Source organism: Rhipicephalus sanguineus, chromosome 2 (genome assembly GCF_013339695.2).
Source record: "Rhipicephalus sanguineus isolate Rsan-2018 chromosome 2, BIME_Rsan_1.4, whole genome shotgun sequence".
Classification (NCBI taxonomy): Eukaryota; Metazoa; Arthropoda; class Arachnida; order Ixodida; family Ixodidae; genus Rhipicephalus; species Rhipicephalus sanguineus.
Window position 1 is genome coordinate 34,675,853 of NC_051177.1, and position 19,133 is coordinate 34,694,985.

The following is a 19,133-nucleotide window of genomic DNA, read 5'->3' on the forward strand; positions in this document are numbered from 1 at the left end:
CTCGAGCATTTTTTTCGTGAGGCACCCCATGCGGTCACTATTTGTTGAAACATAACTGTGGAAAAGCTCTATTTCACAATCGGAGCCCAGATTTTAGTAATTCTGGAGATTGCTATCGATATGTTTCTGGAATCTGGACGCCGAATTCCCTTCAGAAATGACCCCCATATATGATATATAAGAAAGGCCTACAAAATGGTAACATTATCTGACATTTTGTTGAACCCCCCACCCCCTCCTCCTTGTCTCGGTCCTTGTGGGACTACTTGACTGCGGCCTGCGATCTTGGGCGAGCTTAAATTTTAGGTTGGCAGGGGCGTACAAAGGCTGACGTCACTGCATCGGCAGTGCAATATTTGGGGAGGGGGTGGGGGGCACTCCTATTTAGCACAGCCGAGAGAGGATTATGGCGGCGCATGCATCAATCACTGCGACTGCAACTTCTGGCGGATAATTTGTCATAAGTTTATCCTCGCCATTTTGGTCAAATTTAGTGTCTTGCTGCAAACTGCTTTCGTAGAACATTTTAGCTGCTGGTTGTCGTGATGTGTTTGACGACCTTCGTCCACGAACTCAAAAGATCGCAAGATCGCACGCTTGCAGGGACGACGCAAGAGAAATCGCGTGCACAATGTGAAACGGAAAGCGGCCGCTGTTTATAAGACCAGCCATTATGCAGCGGTGGTTGTTTCACCCAAATAATGAATAAATGGTCTACGCCAGCACTGCACACGCGTTTAATTTAAATCACCGAAGCTGCTTTCCGCAATTGTTCAACTTTGACAGCGGTCACCGTTTTGCTGCTTACGCCTGGCCACACTGATGTGGCCGCCCTGTCGCCATTTTCTTTTCGCTGTGCATGGTGGGCAGGTGAGTTCCCAGTGTTCAATTTTTTACCCAAGATTCTTCGGGTGTCTTCGGTCGCGTAGTTTCGTTGGTGGCGATGGATGAGCGTACGCGAGACGGCTAATGTGGTCAATTTCAAGCGGAAAATCGCCGATAACAACCGCTTTTATCGTCGAAAATACTCGAAATGTGCTGGGAGGTCGCCATTTGCCGAAACGGGATGCCGTCAAGTCGTACTTTAAATGGTAAAAATGTGCTCTACAAGTCGCTAGCCCTGCTTCGTTCTGCAACATGTGCCCGAGCTGCTCCATTACGTTTACTGGCGCGCTGCGCAGTTGTAACACTGCGGTTTTTTAGTCGGCATCGCAGTTTCGAAGCACTCGGTCAATCTCAAGCGCGTAGCTTTTGACAGCTGTACTGTGCCTCGCCACTGGTTGTGCTATCTCTACGGCCCGACCCACTACAGGCTTAATCTGTCAGCCACGTATATTACGTATATTCTCCGATTTAGTTCAAACAACTAGTTTGTATCGACGACGTGGATAGCGAGCGCAGCTGCCTGCGATACCGAGCGAGAACAAAGATTAACCTTCGAGTTGTTTTTAGATATGAATCTCTCATCCTTTGCGAAGGCTGTTTTCATTGTTGTAGCACAGTCGCAAAACAAGCACGGCAAGTGCCCCGTTCGTTGCAGTGCATATCATTACGCTCATTGTCAACAGTGCACAAACGTTTTTCTTGCATCATGGCCTGCTGCAGCCATGCTTAGCAGCAATGCCAATCGCATTGTGCGTTGTGTGTTTCGTAGGCAACTGTGGTTGTTTAATAAATGTGTTGGACGGACAGTGTGTGGTTTTCATTACTGACGTCGTGCAGGTCTAGCAGTTTCGAATGGATGACCAAGAGAGCAATGAAGGCACCATTGGAGAGGACAATTCAGTGACTGACAGCAATGTGCACGAGGTCGTCAGCCTCCTGCTTACACCAAACGTGACCTTGGTAGGCAATACATTTTCCGAGAGCTGATTTGTTTACATATGTAGCCCATTGAAGTGTTTATGGCTCAAAGTGACAGTATTTTCTCCCCCGGAGTATTCTTACCTGTGGTTTACATACGCGTTATTGTTGAGACAGTCCCACAGGATATTCGGAAGTTTCTTTTTTTTTAGAAATATTTTAATAAATATGAACACACATACAAGACACTTTCTGCTGCAAATATTCATTTTCTAATCTATATTGCCAACCGTTGTGTGCTGTCACATTCACTTATTTGGCAGATTATGAGGTTAGGTGCAGCATAAACTTAGTTATTTTGCGAATTTTTTGAAATAGTTTTGTAGTGCATACAAAATAATGTAGGCATCTCGCCACCTTTTTTGTAGGTGGCATGCTTTAAGGGCACTGTGTGATGCCTGGGGCCGCAAAAAATTTTGTTCAGTTCTAGTCAAGCTAGTTTGGAGAATGCCCAGGATGTCTGCATGCTGCAGTTTACCACCATATAAAAACATTGCAAGCAAGACATGCCTTTGTAGTTTCACAGCTAAGGTGTAGTGCAGCTAAGCTTGAAGACATCATTCGATTCAAAATCACGGCAGCTGTGTTTTGATGTGGGAGACGTGAAAAAACACCCGTGTAGTTTGAATCTGGTGCACTTAAAGGGATGCCGAGCAGTCATAATACGGAGTACCCCGATGCGGTGTGCTTGTAATCGCATTATGGTTTTGGCACATACAATGTCAGAATTAGTTTCTTGTTGTTCAGCATAAGGAACTTAATATGCAGAATTGTTAAATATTCATTTCTGCTCAAATATAAAGGATCTCTCCCTATATGTAACCCCCCCCCCCCCACAAGTACCTTCAATAGACTGAAACTGAAACATGTAGAAGATACAAACAGTTCATGAAGCCTTGGTGGAAAAACGGCAGGAGCGGGTAGCATCCAATTTGCACTTTCCAGATGAGCTAGCGCCACCGCGCGGATTTTTTCGGAAGGCAGGAGACGGTGGTGGGTTTCCCACTCGCCACGTTTGTGTGCATGTTTGTGTGGCTGCCGGAGCGTCGTAGTAGTGCGCCATGGAGAAAAACGGGCTAAGAGCGAAGAGCAATCGCGTGTGCACTGTGCCACAATACACAAATCGTGCAATATTTGGTAAAGTGAGCTTGCACCGCTTTCTAAAAGAGAAAGAACGACGGAAGTTGTGGACAATCAAGCTCCACATTGGGAAAGAAGTTAGCAAATGGTCATGTGTATTTCAACAAGGACAACTAATATGTGACTGTTAAGTAGAAACATGTTATTAAAAGTCACGGTTGGGAGTGCAACAACAAACACCAGATGCAATTTCATTTCCTTTTATTGCAGTGATGCCTCTATGTTTGTTTTTACATTGAAGCTTTTAGTACGGCATATCGCACACATTCACTGTTAGTCCCTCGGTGCACATTGCAGAAGACAACCAACAAAATATGATAAATTCATGTCGTTAAAAGGTTTTTAACCTGTTCAAATATACCAGTGTGACAAACACATGTTTGCATTGAGCAGAGAGACCGGCCTTGCATGTGCATTCTCCTTGAAAATAAACAAATCAATGCTAAGCATGCAAACGACATTAAAACTGTGGTAATTTTCGCGGGGTAAAATGCGACAGCTGCCACATGCATAATGAATCCGGGAAGCTTTAAGCAATATATTGCTACTTTTATAACACTAGAATGAAGAAGTGACAGTGTCTTCCCACCACCCCATGGCACGCGAAAACGCCGGTAGTGCGGGAAGCAGGGTATTGGCATACCTCATCATCGCGCCCATATCCGCTGAATCGCCACTACATAACTCTTTCCGTGTCACTCTTGAAAAATCATTTCACAGCTAAACCGGCGCGGGGAACCATGTATCTCGCCGTAAACGCACACACTACATTTTAGGCAACGCGAAAGGGGGGGGGGGGGCGATTTGTTTACACACGAGCGCTACCGCTGGTTGGCGTCAATTCTCGTACATCATATATAGATTACAAAACGTAAGAAGAAATACTGACATTTACGGCACCGGTTGCGTTGCAGACTTGAACATTTATTCTATGCGGCGGGCCTTTTATGGCACTTGTCTGCAGGCAGAGGGACTCCACCTGGACGGCCGCGCTTGTCGTCTCGCGTACTCCACAACATATAATATGGCCAGCGTTAAATGCTGCCTCTCCTTCGACAACACATCTCTGTTTCCAAGGCAAGGTCAAGGATCGCGCTTAGAGATACCAGAGGCTCGTAAGCCGCCTGGTTCTCGAGACGTGCACGCTTTCGTGTCGCTTCCATCACCTCTCGTCCCGCCATATTGAAACGTTCTCCGCGCCACCTATAGGTGCTGGAAAGTGCGAATATTATTGTGTTGCAGAAAAGCCACTGTTGTGCATAGGAATTAGAAAGCACACATGGTAGATTAATCCACCTTAAGGTGGCTGAGCACAAGGGCGGTTGTGTTGAATTCCCAGTCATGTACAATGGCCACATGTCTGGTGGCTGGCAAGATGCAAAAACACTTGCATATTTGGATTTAGGTGCATTTTGAAGAACAGGAAGTAAAACTTAATGTGGGATGCCCTACTATGGCATGCCTGAAATCGTATCTTGGTTTTGGCATGTGAAAAACCACAATTTAGTTTTACACACGTGGCAGATACGTTCTGCTTAATTATGTTAGTCATTCACTATTTATGCCTGACTTTTATGCAGCCAATGCAGTTGTCTCGTGTAACAGGTTAGTGGGTGAACACGCGCGTCACACAACTTCTGGTAATCATTACACCTTGCTTTTAGGCATGCTATGAACTTGTTGTCTCAACTTACATTAGGCAATATTTTTTTATCCACCTTGTCATTTCGGCATAGTTTTGAAATGGTGCATGATGGCGCTTCTTTTAACAAACACGACATTGCACCCTTCTGCTTGTGGGGTGTGCCGTGCTCTTGTTGATGCAGGAGCCTTTGTTTCATTACTGCTGTTGTGGTTTCTCATGTACCTGGACACAGTTTGTAAATTTTTAGTCCTTGATTAATTGCATTACACTTATGCATCGATTAATGTAAAAATCTTGTTAAGGCAAGCTAGACTTGACAGAATTGATTATACTCGGTTACAACTTTTAAAAAATGTCAGCTTCGCCCAAAGAACCGCGGCACGCACGCCTGCCCTTCACTTATGAAAGAGTCGTGCTAGCTGGTTTCCGCTCATATCGTAAGTGCTTTTTCTCGGCTAATACAAATAGGACACATATTAGTAGGTATAGGTATAACACGTTATGTTTGACTGAGCAGCGATGTCCGATTCCCTGAAGAAACTTACCAGGACGTTCAAGTTTCGGACTTAAAACCAGCAAACGTATGTCTGTATGGGAAAGTCAACTACAGTTAAAACTCGATCTAACGAAACCCGATTTTACACAGTTCCTGATCTAACGAAAAAATTTCCATTCCATTGCAAATACCCATAGGGTCCAGTGTTGTCATCAACCCGATTTAACGAACTAATTTGGTACTAAACCCGATTTAACAAAGTTTTTCCTGAAATGGCTGAGTCAGAAAGTGGCTGTTTCCTTCTAACTTTGACTGAGATGGGTTTTCTTCGAGCATGCGCTCTTAATGCTATCGCCACTATCGCGTTGAAACATCTAGGTGCTATAGTTAGGGCTCTCGCTATGCTTTGACGAGGCTGCACATCACGACAATGCACGGAACAACGTACTCAGCAGCCGGTAGCATTCTCATGTACCGGATGGTGCTACAGGCAGCGGTGGTTGCTTTTGTTATTTCATGTTTATGCGACGGATAGCACTGATCATCGCCTCCCATATTTCTCTCTAGGCCTGTTTACACAGTCACTGCATTCGTTCTCTGTGTTGCATGTTGGTAGGCAGTCATAACTCCATGTGAACATCTACCTGGCTTGCATCGCCCGGACACGGTGTCCCTTATGTCTGGGCCACCCATGTGGAAAAACTTTTCAGATGCAAGCATGGTTGCCAACAAAAAATTCCGTGGGAGCTTTTAAGTGCTGCTGTGTTACAATTTTAGATTTTGAAGGACCAACAAATTCCTTTCTCAATTCTATGGTATTCCCAATTTAACGAAATAATTAGAGCATCCCCATTACTTCATTAAATTGAGTTTCAACTGTATCTGAAACACTTGAGAAGTGCTTGACATTACAAAAATGAGTATGCACTATTGGATTGAGCGTTTGTGCACATTCTCTCTGGTAGGGAGGGACAGTGATAGGTGTAAGTGGAGCGGACATTTTTTCTTCTGGTTGTAACCGAGTATAGTGCATCAAGTCGTGTCATCTTTCATTTTTTTTTTAGTTTTTTACTCATACAAACTTCATGAATACATTATTTAGCCTTTCTGTTTGTGTGTGAGAGAGATGAGCTTGTATTAAGTTTGGTAGTCAGTGGTTGTTTTTCGCTAATATTCAAGTTGATTGGGAAATTTCAATCGCTGGGCTTGTATGTTATTTAGGATGAAGACGTTACAGTGGCAGAAGCGGAAGTGGAAGACGATGTATCTGACCAAGGCTTGTGTGACCCTGGAGGAGCTGAGGTTGCTTCGGCCGTGGCTACCCTTGGTCTCTCACAGGTCAGCGGCTCACCTGAAGTATTGTCAAAGTGCAAACGTATGATACCAGTGGATCATGAAGCCAAGGAAAGCTTCGGCGAAGCTGCTCATAGTCTTTAAACGTGGTGTAGAAGTTATTTCATAGAGTGGCATAATGCAGAGGTCACTGGTTTGGCTCCCTGTAGCTGTAAGTTGCTTTGTCCACTTTGATTTCCCTTTACCTTACCCATCACAGTGGCTCAGTGGCTGTGGGGTTGCACTGCTGAGCATGAGAGTACGGGTTCAATTCCCAGTCATAGCAGCTGCATTACAATGGGAGTAAAGTGCGAAAACACACATGTACTTAGTTAGGTGCACTTGAAAGAACCCCAAAGTGCCCAAAATAAATCTGGAGTTCTCCACTACGGTTTTCATCAAATTTAGATCTTGGATATCGCACGTAAAAAATGCAGAACCTGACTTTTTCAAAAATCTTCCTTTATCATGAAATTTCTTTACCTTCATTAGAAACTGCAAATAACTCTCCCCACAATTTTCTTGGCTTCACAAGGCATCAACGAAAATAGATCACAATCGATTCCATATCTCATATTTGTTTTAAGTATTGTTTTATTTTTTATTTTGTTATTTCTTTAATGTCTGTCAGAAAAAGTTCACTTTATCAATAGGGCATGAGAAAGCTGTCCTCTTCTAACCGGTGTGAGCAAGATATCAAACCTCATGAGTTGGGTGTGTCATTATACACTTTTGTGGAACTCGGCAAATCGTGAAAAGGGATAGTTTGGATTAAAGAGTGGTATTACATGAATCTATTCACTACATGGGTTAATGTGCTCAGTGATTGCAGTATTCCTAGTTAATTGCTTACTTTCTCCAAATGTTTTGTTGTTGTTTACTGTGTTCTACGCATTGTATAGTAATATGAGAGAGATTAGGCCCGCTATTTCTGTCACTTAACGGGAGCCCGCAAGCGGTTAGCGTACGACGCATGCGCAGTTACGCAAAAAGCCAACGCAAAGCTTTGTGTGCGCTATTCTAAAACTGCCTATTAACTGGAGCAACTGCCGAAGGCATGCCAGGCAAAGCTTAGATGCATTGCTTGATTTGACGATGTTTTGCGAATGCAGCCACGTTGATGTTTCGTGAGTGTTGTAGTTTTCTCCATGAAGTTCTTGATGTTTCTCTTGCACATGTCTCAGGAAGTCGACCCGTGTGGCCTGGGAGTCAAACTGGAAGACGGTTCGACGGCATTCCTTCAGGGCCTAGGTGGAACCACGCATGCCATCACCCTGGAGGATGGCTCCACAGCTTACATACAAGCTGGACCAAGGGGCGCCATAGGTTGGTTCTTTATCAAACACACACACACACACACACTGTCAGATTTGAGTACATGTTAGTCATTCTAATGTGATATGGAAGGAGCTTGCAAACTTTGCTGTCTGCATATGGCTCAGATCGTTGTTCATGGAAAGAAAAGTAAATAGCTATTAACTTCTTATCATTTAATTATAAGACAATGAATGTTCTTCACATTTGAATGTGTTCCTGGTAATGACAGAACTTAACAGCCTTGGCATGTTAGGATGCTGGCTGCAGCTTCTCTATACTCTTTTTAAAATGCCGCGAACACACACGCATGCTATTGGTCTGGAAACTAAAAAGATGTGTGAAGCCAATAACAGGCTTTATTATAGCTTCTGACATGGATCTAGCTGCCTCTGCACCGGGGGCAAAAAAATAAATAAATAAATAAAATCAAGAAAGGCTTCCGAAGCAATGCTTAAGTTCGCTGTGAATAAAATCATCTTTTGAATCGCCTTTGATATCCTCTAGTGATACTGTCGCAGGCATAATCCATACTAGTGAAAACAAGCTGTCAAGCTCACTGTGTGCTGTAGAGGCTCCAGTACAGTAGCATCACCCTAGTGAGCCTGAGGTCTTGGATATGAATCCCACCTGTGACAGCTGCATTTTGATCGGAGAGCAATGCAAAACCAATGTGTGTACTGTTTGTTTTAGGTGCACATTGAAGAACCCCAGGTGGTCAAAATTGACCTGGAGTACACTACTATGACATTTACATTACTGTGACATTGATCATAACTCACTGTGCAATTTCTAAACTTGAAGCTCCTCAATCTGATTTTGCAAAGCTCGTTAAAAATAATGTGGTGTATGACTTATATTGTTGAACTCCTTAAAGGGTTGCACTGGTTGGGATATGAGTCGGTGGTGCATTGCGTTCTCTCATTCAAATCTGTGGCTTGCAGTCACGAGCGTGCTTTATTATTATTCTTTTTTTTTTTTCTCTATTGAGAACCGCCACAGTGTTTAATTTCATCTTCTACCTCTAGAGGGACTCCAGGCGGTAACCTTAGAAGATGGCACAACTGCCTACATCTCCACGACAACAACTGCTGAGCAGTTGTTCGGCTCCGATGTGTCGGACGCTACCCTTGGTTTAGAAAGCATCGCTGCACAGGCAAGTCCTGCTTTTACCCGTTTTATTTAGTTTCATTACCATGTTTAACATGCAATAAGCATAACTGTGCCTCGGCAAAAGATGACTGTACGCACACGTGTAGCGCGGTTCTGGCTTTATGCAGTATTAATGAGTCTCTCTTATTCGCTCTGAATAAATAAAAGGGTATCATTTTAAAACTTTGTTTACAACCCTTACAATTAATACTTGTTCTATTTATCATAGTTGATCATAAGTTCCATATGCATTTTCGAGCAGCTTTTTGGGCAAGTCGGTAATCCATTACTTCAGTATAACTGTGCAACAAAAAAAAAAAAAGAAAGAAAGACACGGAGAACAGAGGAGAATAATAGGTCAGAATGTCGTGAAGACCTGGCCTTTTCGCACAGGGATGGGTTCCTCTTACAAGAGCATTCACTTTTGCAGGCTTCAGGCGACAACTGCCAAGAGGATGAGTCTGGCTCAATGTCTACAAATGTGAGTAGAGTCCTTGCTGGCGAGCAGTACAGTATGGTATACAGTTACATTCCTTAGATGAACAGTTCTTAAAGCATGATTAGCGTAGCTTGTGCTGTCATCATGGAAGAGGCATACAAAGCAAACTTTTTCCTGTTTATCAACTTTTCTACAACTCAATCTGCCAATGGAATGGTAGCCTAGTTGGCTTTTGTACTCCAGGGTACGAATGCAAAAATTGCGACACATGCTGTTAGAGATGTTTATATATCTTGCACGGCAACCTCACATGGGGGCAGCTGTCAAGAGCTTGCATGCTCAGTTTGCTCTTTGTTTGAGCAATCATTCGTTGACCAGGGCCGTAATGCTGAAAAACATGCCTTAACAACTAAGGAGCCAGTTCATTGTAGTGTGTTTCCTTTATTACATTTCTAATCTACATGCAGCTGTATTGCTTTCTTTACCACAGGTTGTTCACATTACAAATGGGGGCACGAGCAGTGGGACACCTGGGGAAAAGGCATTTATGTGCAGTGTTGAAGGCTGTGGAAAAATGTACACTACGCTTCACCACCTCAAGGTATGCATATGCTTGTGGCTCTGTTTTCTATGGCGATTCTGTTTACCTCTAGCCCATGCGTTCCCGAGGGGCTGAGGTAATGTGGGCAGCTTGCGTCTGTATAGTAGACAAAACGTCGTAGCTGGGTGAACACGCTCACCGTGAAAGAAAGGCTAGAAGGGAAAAGAGTGTGGCAACGGCACTTGCCTTGGCGTTGTGTGGTGGCGCTGCTGCAAGGAATGTAGCCGTCTACAGTTGCGCACTCTGGTGGAATGAGAAGAGAGGCAGCTACACCAGAAACATGTATACAACTTTACTGCTAATCCATCCCCATATGACCGTTGCAGCCCCATGAAATTTTTTAAGGAACTCTGAAACGATCGCAATAGGCTTATTTTCCTTAGTTATGGTGATGCAAGCATTGCTTGCATTGTAAGACTATGGTAATGAATGTGAGACTTACGGTGTCAGGAGGCCATACAGAAGACACTTATAGTGAAGGAGACAGGTAGCTGCCCTTCTTTAGCAGTAAACTTCAGCTTTTCTGCTCCAACACCACAACGAGTCTCTACCATAGGCCTAAATTTCTGTCTTTCAGCGTGACACACTGTTAAACTGAACAGCTTAACCCTCACAGACGTCACCTATGAAAAACTGCCTGTAAATGTGTCAAATTGACACGATGTTATTTCGAGGCACTCAGTATTATATTGCAACAAAAATAATGCCGTAATATGTTAATTTATGTGTGTTATAGTAATCATTCCTAATTACTTTGTAATTAAATATATATTTATTCCAAAGCCATTCATGCTCTGTTTTTGCATAAAGAGAATGAAATCTCAGGCTAGAAATATAGTGCAAATTTGACTTTGGTTACGACCATGTTAAGCAAAGAAAAATTATACTTTTGACGTCGGTCGCAGGAGGCGCCGCGGCGAACAACTCATCGAATGTGGTAGTGCTTTAGTAAAGTGATCATATTCAACAGTACGCTGCAAAATGAAGTTAAAAGAAGGCAGATTTATTATGCAAGAGGTTCAGTCTTCCAAAGATCAATGTAGTATCTTGATTAGGGGTGTGCGAATATTCGAAATTTCGAATATTTTTCGAATAGTGTTTGCTATTCGATTCGATTCGCACTGGAATTTTACTATTTGAACTATTCGAACTTCCCAAAAACAAATACAGTCAACGACCAATTGAAAGTGACCCCTTCAGATTTTTAATATGCTTCACCACATTACACTCTCGTATTGCAGCAAAGCTGCCTTTCAAGCTTCGTTACGGTCGAACTTTGCCAAAAGACAATGTCCAATTGGAAGTGGTCCCTAGATTTTCAGTATGCTTCACCTCATCACACCTCGGTATTGCGGCAAAGCTGCCTTTCAAGCTCTGCTAGGGTCGCAAATGTATTAACTCAAGAAAACGCTGGTTCCAACATGGAGATGAAAGATGTGGCAGAGGTGGGGGCTCAAATAATGCTGTTTTGGACCTGAAATTTGGGTAGGAAGTCCGAAAAATCGGACGCCGAAGCTTTTTAGCATCCAAAATTTCAGATGTTCTTATAGATCGAGGTCTAGGAGGCATATTTGGAACTCCGGACTTGAAGGGAGCTCACCCTTGTCCGCCACATCAGTTGGGTTTCCACAGAAGTTGAAAGAGGAGGAGAGGCTGAGGAAATGGCATCTTTGCCTATCACGTGTAAAGTGTTGTCGGCAACACTTTGGTTGCACCAAATCATGTACATAAGTACAATTCGGCCTCTACAGTGCCTCATTCTTGATAAGACAACTATGAAACACCACCCCGCCAGTGCTTGATCAACCTAGCGAAAAGAAACACTTTCATGTTGCTATCTCATAAGAATATGCTTAGGAATCCTCTCTAACTTTTTTCTGCAATTTCGCTTCGAAGTATTCGAAAAATTTTCTAGAAATATTCAGAAAATATTTGATTTGATTCGCACTCACACTTCAATATTCGAATTCGCTTCGCACCCAAAATTTTGCTATTCGCACAGCTCTAATCTTGATCTTTCTTAGCCCCTAGTCGATACAGATAACAAAAACAAGTGGTGTACACAATTGTGTACATAGCATCTCAAAGGGTTAAAGCATTGTGGCAGGTTGCTCGCAAATACTAGATGAAGTGTTGCACAGCAAGCAGGTCGAGATTGTCTTCTAATTGTAATCTGTCGTACCTGATGGCACAGGTGCATGGGCGCGCACATACGGGCGATCGACCTTTCAAGTGCCTTGTGGCTGGCTGCAACAAGAGCTTCGTGACCGGCTACGGCCTCAAGAGTCACACGCGTGTCCACACAGGCGAGACTCCCTACCGGTGCACACATGACGGCTGCACCAAGACTTTCAAGACGTCAGGGGACCTGCAGAAGCATGTGCGCACGCACACAGGTACGTCTCTGTAGCTGCCTTGCAGTACTCTCCCGCTCTGTAGCATCGAATGATAGACAAGCGGCTTGGAGTAAAACGTAAGAATTAGTGCTGGGCTACAGCTGACCTTTAATTGCAACTGAGACATTGTTTGCTCGTGTAAGAATTGTTCAATTTTCTGTGTAGTCGTGTTAGCACGTAAAAGAAATTGGAATGAAACAGAAATTGTAAGGTAGTATTTCTAGTGTGTCTCATGTAAATTTCTGGAGGTACTGCTACATAGCTTGTTATTATTTCTTTCATTTGCAGTTCCTATTATTTGTTATTAGCTCACTTGAACCTGTTCATCTTTGTCACTAAATTTACAATAGCCAGTCTGCACAAGAGATAGTGAAAAATTTTTCGAATGGTATAAAAAGAACTAGTTCAAGGCGCTCTTTTTATTATTCTGGTTGTAACCATTCGTTGGATGTGTGAGCACACCATTTCACGCTATTTTCACTCTCACCATAAATAAGATGTTAACTGTCTTGTTTCCAAAGTTAGTGCCGGGTGCGCATTAGCTAATCAATTGCAGACATTGTTAAGTTCTGCTTGCGCTCTTGAGCAGCGAACATTCATTGTGCATCTGAAATGTTATGTCATTGTTTACTTTTACAGGGGAACGGCCTTTCAAGTGTCCTTTTGAGGATTGCAATCGTGCCTTTACTACATCAAACATCCGAAAGGTGCACATGCGCACGCACACAGGCGAGCGGCCGTACGTCTGCAAAGAGGAGAACTGTGGCCGCTCATTTGCTAGTGCGACAAACTACAAGAATCACATACGAATTCACACAGGTGATTGTTTTGTGAGTGCTTCCCCAACCTTTGTACCTGTAGCGGGGCTCTTTTCTTGATTCAGTACGTAGATTTTGCGATGGTGAATGAAGTATCTAAATTCTGGAGTTTTAAATACCAGAGCCACAATGTGATGATAAGGCATGCCATAGCAGCAGCCTCCAGAATAAACTTTAACAGCCTGGTGATCTTCACATGCACCCAAGTCGAAAAACACTGCCATTTTTGCATTCGGCCCTTGTTGAAATGTGCCAGCATTGGCGCGGTGATTGAACCTATGACCTTGTGATTAGCAGTGCTGCGCCGTAGCCACTAACCCATCAAGGCTGGTGTAGGAATGCTGTTGTGATAAAAACCAGCCACTTGGGCAGGCCCAGTACTGTCACAAAATTCATGAAGATTAAGGGGGGACGTGGCTTTCGGTACCAACTTTCTTATTTCTTCATGGATTTTGATGAAAATTGGCACACTTATTTGAAATGTTTTTGTAATGCTACTGTAGAAATTTCATGAATATATCTTTACAACTTTTTGATGTACAATGTATTTCGCCTTCTGCTCTTGTTCCGAGTCTGACTCGCTTAAAAAATGCGATAGGAAACTCGTTCAAAGTGCTATGCATTCTAAGATGTCTGATTGCGGGCGTGACATTCTTAGATTTTTTTATTTGCAACAAAATTTTTTTTAGTTTTCATTTTTCATGAGGTGACTGTGCAACAGGCAACGAGGCTTTGTGCAACTCGTCAAATAGCTAATTATCAAAAGGCCATACTGAAAAAGCAAGAATGTCACGCCCTGAACTGTGCTTCAAGGAATATAGAACAAAAAACGGAACTGAAATAGACCCAGCGGTCAGTGAGAAATCAGCGGAACAAGCGAAGCAGGAAGCAAGAAAAGTCGTTTTGAGAAAACGGCTTTTAAAGTTGTACCAACGATATTACTTCATCAAAAGGCACTAGTGTCGTAATCTTTTGAGTCCTTCGTAATGTGCAGTTTCTTGAGTGCCCTGTCTTTAGTTTAAGGTGCCTTGCTTCTCTAAAACACAAGAAGATTGTGATCTTTAATGTGTTTTATAAGGTTGGACCTCCTGCACATGTGGCCTTACATCTGTTGTGCCTTTGTTTTCTTTCTTTTTTCTTAAAATCCTTTTCTGACATACAAAGAACATGTAGCATGAATGTTAAATGAAGTTATGAAGTGGTGTAATAGACATGACAAAAAAACAAGATGTTGTAATGCAAGTAGGTCATGTACTATGATGATTTGCCAGCTTTCTTGTATTCATGCTCTTATTAACATAATTAACAGTCTTGGTTGCAATTGATCATTGAATCATTTTTATAGGATACTAAGAGGAGCTCTCATCATGACAACCTATCCCTTCCTCCTAAATAACGGGCAGTTATGGCCAAGACATTGGTGGAATAGGAATTCCTTAGCAGTTTATTCAAGACGCGAACTGGGCAGATATGAATTCATCTTCCTGTTTCACTCGTCAAGCTAATTTGTAAACCTCGCCTGCGATGCGCTTCATCATTCACCCGGTCGCGGACACGGTTTTCTGCGAGGCTTTTATTTTTTCAGATGATTCATGAGCGCTTACGGTGATACCAAGCACGGCCCCAAGCGCGCCTAAATTGCATCACCAGTGCTTTATTTCACCTCTAAGTGCTCGGCCGCATAGTCCGGGAAGTCGGCACGCGATGTGCTGTGTGGCGGCATTCGGTGACGATGCGCAATATGCCTAGGTGCGGCGACGAAAAATATGCGCGCAACGTGTTTGGCCTCGCATTTCGGGACGCCGACGCGCGCCCGCGGCGCGACGAGCTTGGCCGTGGGGTCCGCTGCCGACGCGTAAAATGACCATCCGCTTTACCGAGGAGCCGGCGGGGGAAGCGCTTCGTTCCTTGCGAAGAAGCACACTGCCGCGAGTCCGCTAACGCGTTGTTCTTGCCCGCAAAGTTCGAGGTTCGTCTCGCGTGCCGACGCCGTGAGCGGAGTTAGGCCTAGTGACGACTCCGAGCAGTAGACGCGCCGGCCGCGGTGCCCGATGTTTCAAAGTACGTAATGCGTGGTCGCGAGTACAAAGAGTCGTCCTGCGATCATCTTCGTCACGACGTCCGAAGTGCGCATAAGCAGAACCTCCAACCACGGATCCGACGAATCAACGCTAGAGAGTCGGTCCGAGACGTGCGTTTGCGATGTTCGCTACGAGTGCGGCGCGCCATCGTAATCCCACCGAGCTTCCGCTAGTAGCTCCAAACTAAAACGTAGTTCTTGTTCAAAGTTATCGTCGAGCCGTGAACACAGAGCGATTGCGAATACGCCACGAAGTAGCGCGACTTTCGACAGCCGTGAGCTCGAGACGCACGAGCTGCAGACGACGATCTCCCGGAGCGAGCATCGGACCAATGGCGAGGCGCGCTGGGGCAACATGGCGGACGCGGCCAATCGGAGGCCTCGAAACGACCTTCGAACATTTGCTTTTTGTGCGCTTGTTTTCGAAGGGAGGAGCCAGCTGCGGCGGGGAATTTGAAGACGGAGAAATGCGCTTTCCGATGAGCCCAAGATATCGGCGCCCGGTGGCGTCGTTGCGGAGCTATGATTTTTTGAAAATCAGTGTTTTTTTGCGATTTCCCCAATAATTTTCGCCACCTCGGCAGGCGCAACAATTTTTTTATAGCACTTCTACGCGGTTTTCGGTGAAGATATTTTTGGAATCTGATATAAAAAGGGCTACAGAAACTGAAAATGTGATTTTCAAAAAATCGATTTTTTTGCCATTTTTCGTGATACGAAAGCCGCGTCCCCCCTTAATTATGGGGTCATCAAAAGGTCAACCATACGGAATCTGCATGTTGGGTGCATTTCAGTGATGACTTTCTCTGATAAGTAAACATAGGGATTTAATTAATATGTTGAAGAGACTGTCTGCCATCCTTTGTTGTCCAGTTTTTTATCGCAGGGGAAAGTATGTCATTTGAAGTGTCCACACTTGCAGTGGTTTCTCTGGAAAGTGCGTGAATTTGTTAAAGCAGAATGCTTTGATCTGTGTTGTTTATTCTTCTAACTGTGTAGGGATGCCCGTAACACTGACTACTTAATGTGATGACAATTGTTCTGCTGTTAGAAGTTACAAACTGAAAGCATGTGTGGTTTCTGCAGGATTAATTCACTTTTGCTTAGCATTGAAATGACGACTGCAATAATCATTTCCAACACACAGATGTTCGAATAAAGCTTCATTATTCAGTTATAGAATGCTTTCTCTTTTTTTTTTTTGTAACACTGCTGTCGCACTCAAGCCAAGTTAATTCTTCTTCAAGACTATTTTCTATTTTCGTAAGGCGCCTGATAGTTCGAGGCGAGAAAGTGCTTGGAACGCACTGGGGCTTAATTGGGCAAACTGTGCCCAAAAGGCATCTTCCCACGGCTTTTTCCGAGGCACACTATGAAACAAAACGCCTACGCTGGTATTGTGACAATGCCTGCACGCCTTCACTGTGCAGTGCATCTTAGACATCCTAAAAACGACGCATGCATTGTCATGACATGACCAGTGCTGGCAATACCATCGGGCACCACCTTTCAACGTGCAGAAAGGAAAGCGAAAGTTACTCGCAAAGTAGAGCTGGCAGAAGGGCATAAAATAGAGCCTTAAAGGGATGCTGAAGTGGTTTTACAATTCGGTAAAACTTTGTTTTAACAAGGACCAACATTATTGTCGACGATGGCGTAATTTTTTCGCTGTTGTGGCAGCAGGAGCTTTAAAATACGCGAAAGAAAAGTTTGTTTTGCTCCCCCCAAGCAAGCGCGCCAAAAGTGTGGGCGTGGAAATGACCTAACCGGAACTACGTCATAGTCGGTAGTTTTGGCCACAGTGGTAGAATAACAGGTGGCCCGACGTGCCGCTCCGTCAATGCACCGCGCGTGTCACGGTGCTCCAGTTGCCGCCGCTTTTCCGCAAGGTGGCAGCAGGTATACTCTGGGCCGATATCTCTGCTCCGGCGCACTTGAAAGCACGTGGCCAGCGTGCGTCGCGAGCATTTAAACTGCACTTTACATCTTCAACTTTCGAGAAAGAGATCCGCGGTGTATTTATTACACCAGAGAGGCCTTGAGCAACACTGAAGAGGTGCCGTCGCTTAGAACGGACGCGCCACTAATGAAAGCAGGCAACGCAACCAGCGTTGCAGCGGCGCCTCTTCCTTTCTGCTTGGTCATCTTCGATAAATGCAGAGACGTCCATGGGTGCAAGCGTCCGAAGAGCAAGAGCGTCCCTATGCGACGCAATCAGCGTCGCAAAGTCGCAATCAGCCTTCGAGTCATGATTACGGCCAGATCACGGTGGTCGTGATTAGGTGATCCCATGGCTTGAGATCCGTTCTGATGCGTCGCGCTTGTTGCGCTCTGTCAAACCAACGCGCGTGACCGCATCAGTGTTTCCGCTCACTGTGCAAGCTGCAACCATGGCTGAAACCACGGTGGCTCGATCTGTGCCGCTGATGCGGCGGCCACCATGGGACGAAAATGCTTCGCTCCAAATTGCAAATCTGGCTACAAAACATGCAAAGAAAAGCTGTGTCTTTTCTCCGCACCGAAAGACGAAAAGCGACTGCAGTTGTGGAGAAATGCAGTTCCACGGAAAGACCGCCAGCTACAGTCCTTCGACATACATACGATAACGTGAAAACCAAAGGTTTTTTTTTTACTCTGTACACTTGACGGTAGAAATTTTCACGCTTTCGAAAAAAAAATACGCACACGTCTCTTGCAATCGGCACCCTGTGACAGTCATATCGGGACTACCTGCGTTGGTTAAAAAATTTTAAGCTTCATAAAGCCTGGTGCTCTTACTTTTACGGTCGAAGCTGACAGACAGCCACTACAAGCTAGTGAAAGCACAAACAACCGTTTAAAGCCACAAAGTTTGCTAGAAAAACCGGTTTTTACAGCCCAGCGAAAGCTTGCAATGCGCGTCTTTCGGCCCAAAAACTTGTCGTGAACCTAGCGGCGGCCGCGAGCAACTCGAGCAGTACGGCGACGCACTCGCGGCGCTCTATGGGCCACCTGTTTTATTCTACCACCGTGTTTTTGGTGGAGCCATGGCCTCCGTGACTACTTCTGGCTGCGCTCGGTGGAACTGATCGCGAAGGCTATGCTTTTACAGAGCTGATGGCGCCGATGACGCGGCACACCGAAGTTGACGTCACCGCCTTCGCTCAGCAATTCAAAAAGCCCTGCGTCTGCAGCCGCTCTTTTTTTGTGAAGAAATGCCATTTGCGTTCACTTCTGTGAACTCTTACATTGGTTTTCGAATTCAGCAAGGATCAAACTATGATTACACATTCCAAAGTCATTCTTTTTTTAAAAAGTGCTTCAGCTTCCCTTTAAATCACACCTTCTTGTTTTCAAGCAAAATGGGTCTACCTGTGTGGGTTTTCTTTACCTACACAGATCGGTTGACACACATCACTGGTGTACGAGTCTAGGCATCATTTTTTCACCACTTTCAGAGCCAAATTAAAAATATAACTCCTTGTTTATGTCACACACGCATGCTCACTGCCAACAACGTGACAAAGGATCTTCTAATTTTCGGAAAATCCAAAAAAATTTTCTGTGCTGTATGTAGACAGTCTCGAGAACACTGTGAGCCTTTGTTTTTTGGCAATGCCCAATTTTGTCATTCGCTTTGCGCTGCATGTGCAGGTGAGAAGCCTTACGTGTGCACGGTCACATCCTGTGGCAAGCGCTTCACCGAGTACTCGTCCCTGTACAAGCACCATGTGGTGCACACACACAGTAAGCCATACATGTGCAACCTGTGTGGCAAGAACTACCGCCAGACCTCCACCCTAGCCATGCACAAGCGGACGGCCCACGGCCTGCTTATGGACGACCCCCGCCTGGGTACGCCATGACTCACTCCTTTT

The 19,133-nt window shown here is 44.5% G+C and overlaps 1 protein-coding gene across 1 annotated transcript in view; it reads left to right on the forward strand.

Annotated features, from left to right (window-relative positions):
- The first annotated feature begins 904 nt into the window (after positions 1-904).
- The window catches only part of LOC119382701 (zinc finger protein 143), a 29,764-nt gene continuing 11,535 nt past the window's right edge, over positions 905-19,133 (forward strand). Inside the window, exons 1-10 of the mRNA XM_049412302.1 lie at positions 905-1,091; positions 1,723-1,845; positions 6,366-6,482; positions 7,661-7,802; positions 8,819-8,946; positions 9,373-9,423; positions 9,872-9,982; positions 12,177-12,378; positions 13,018-13,197; positions 18,910-19,110. Coding sequence (XP_049268259.1) covers positions 1,738-1,845; positions 6,366-6,482; positions 7,661-7,802; positions 8,819-8,946; positions 9,373-9,423; positions 9,872-9,982; positions 12,177-12,378; positions 13,018-13,197; positions 18,910-19,110 — 1,240 coding nt within the window. The 5' untranslated portion in view covers positions 905-1,091; positions 1,723-1,737. The remainder of the gene's footprint in view (positions 1,092-1,722; positions 1,846-6,365; positions 6,483-7,660; positions 7,803-8,818; positions 8,947-9,372; positions 9,424-9,871; positions 9,983-12,176; positions 12,379-13,017; positions 13,198-18,909; positions 19,111-19,133) is intronic.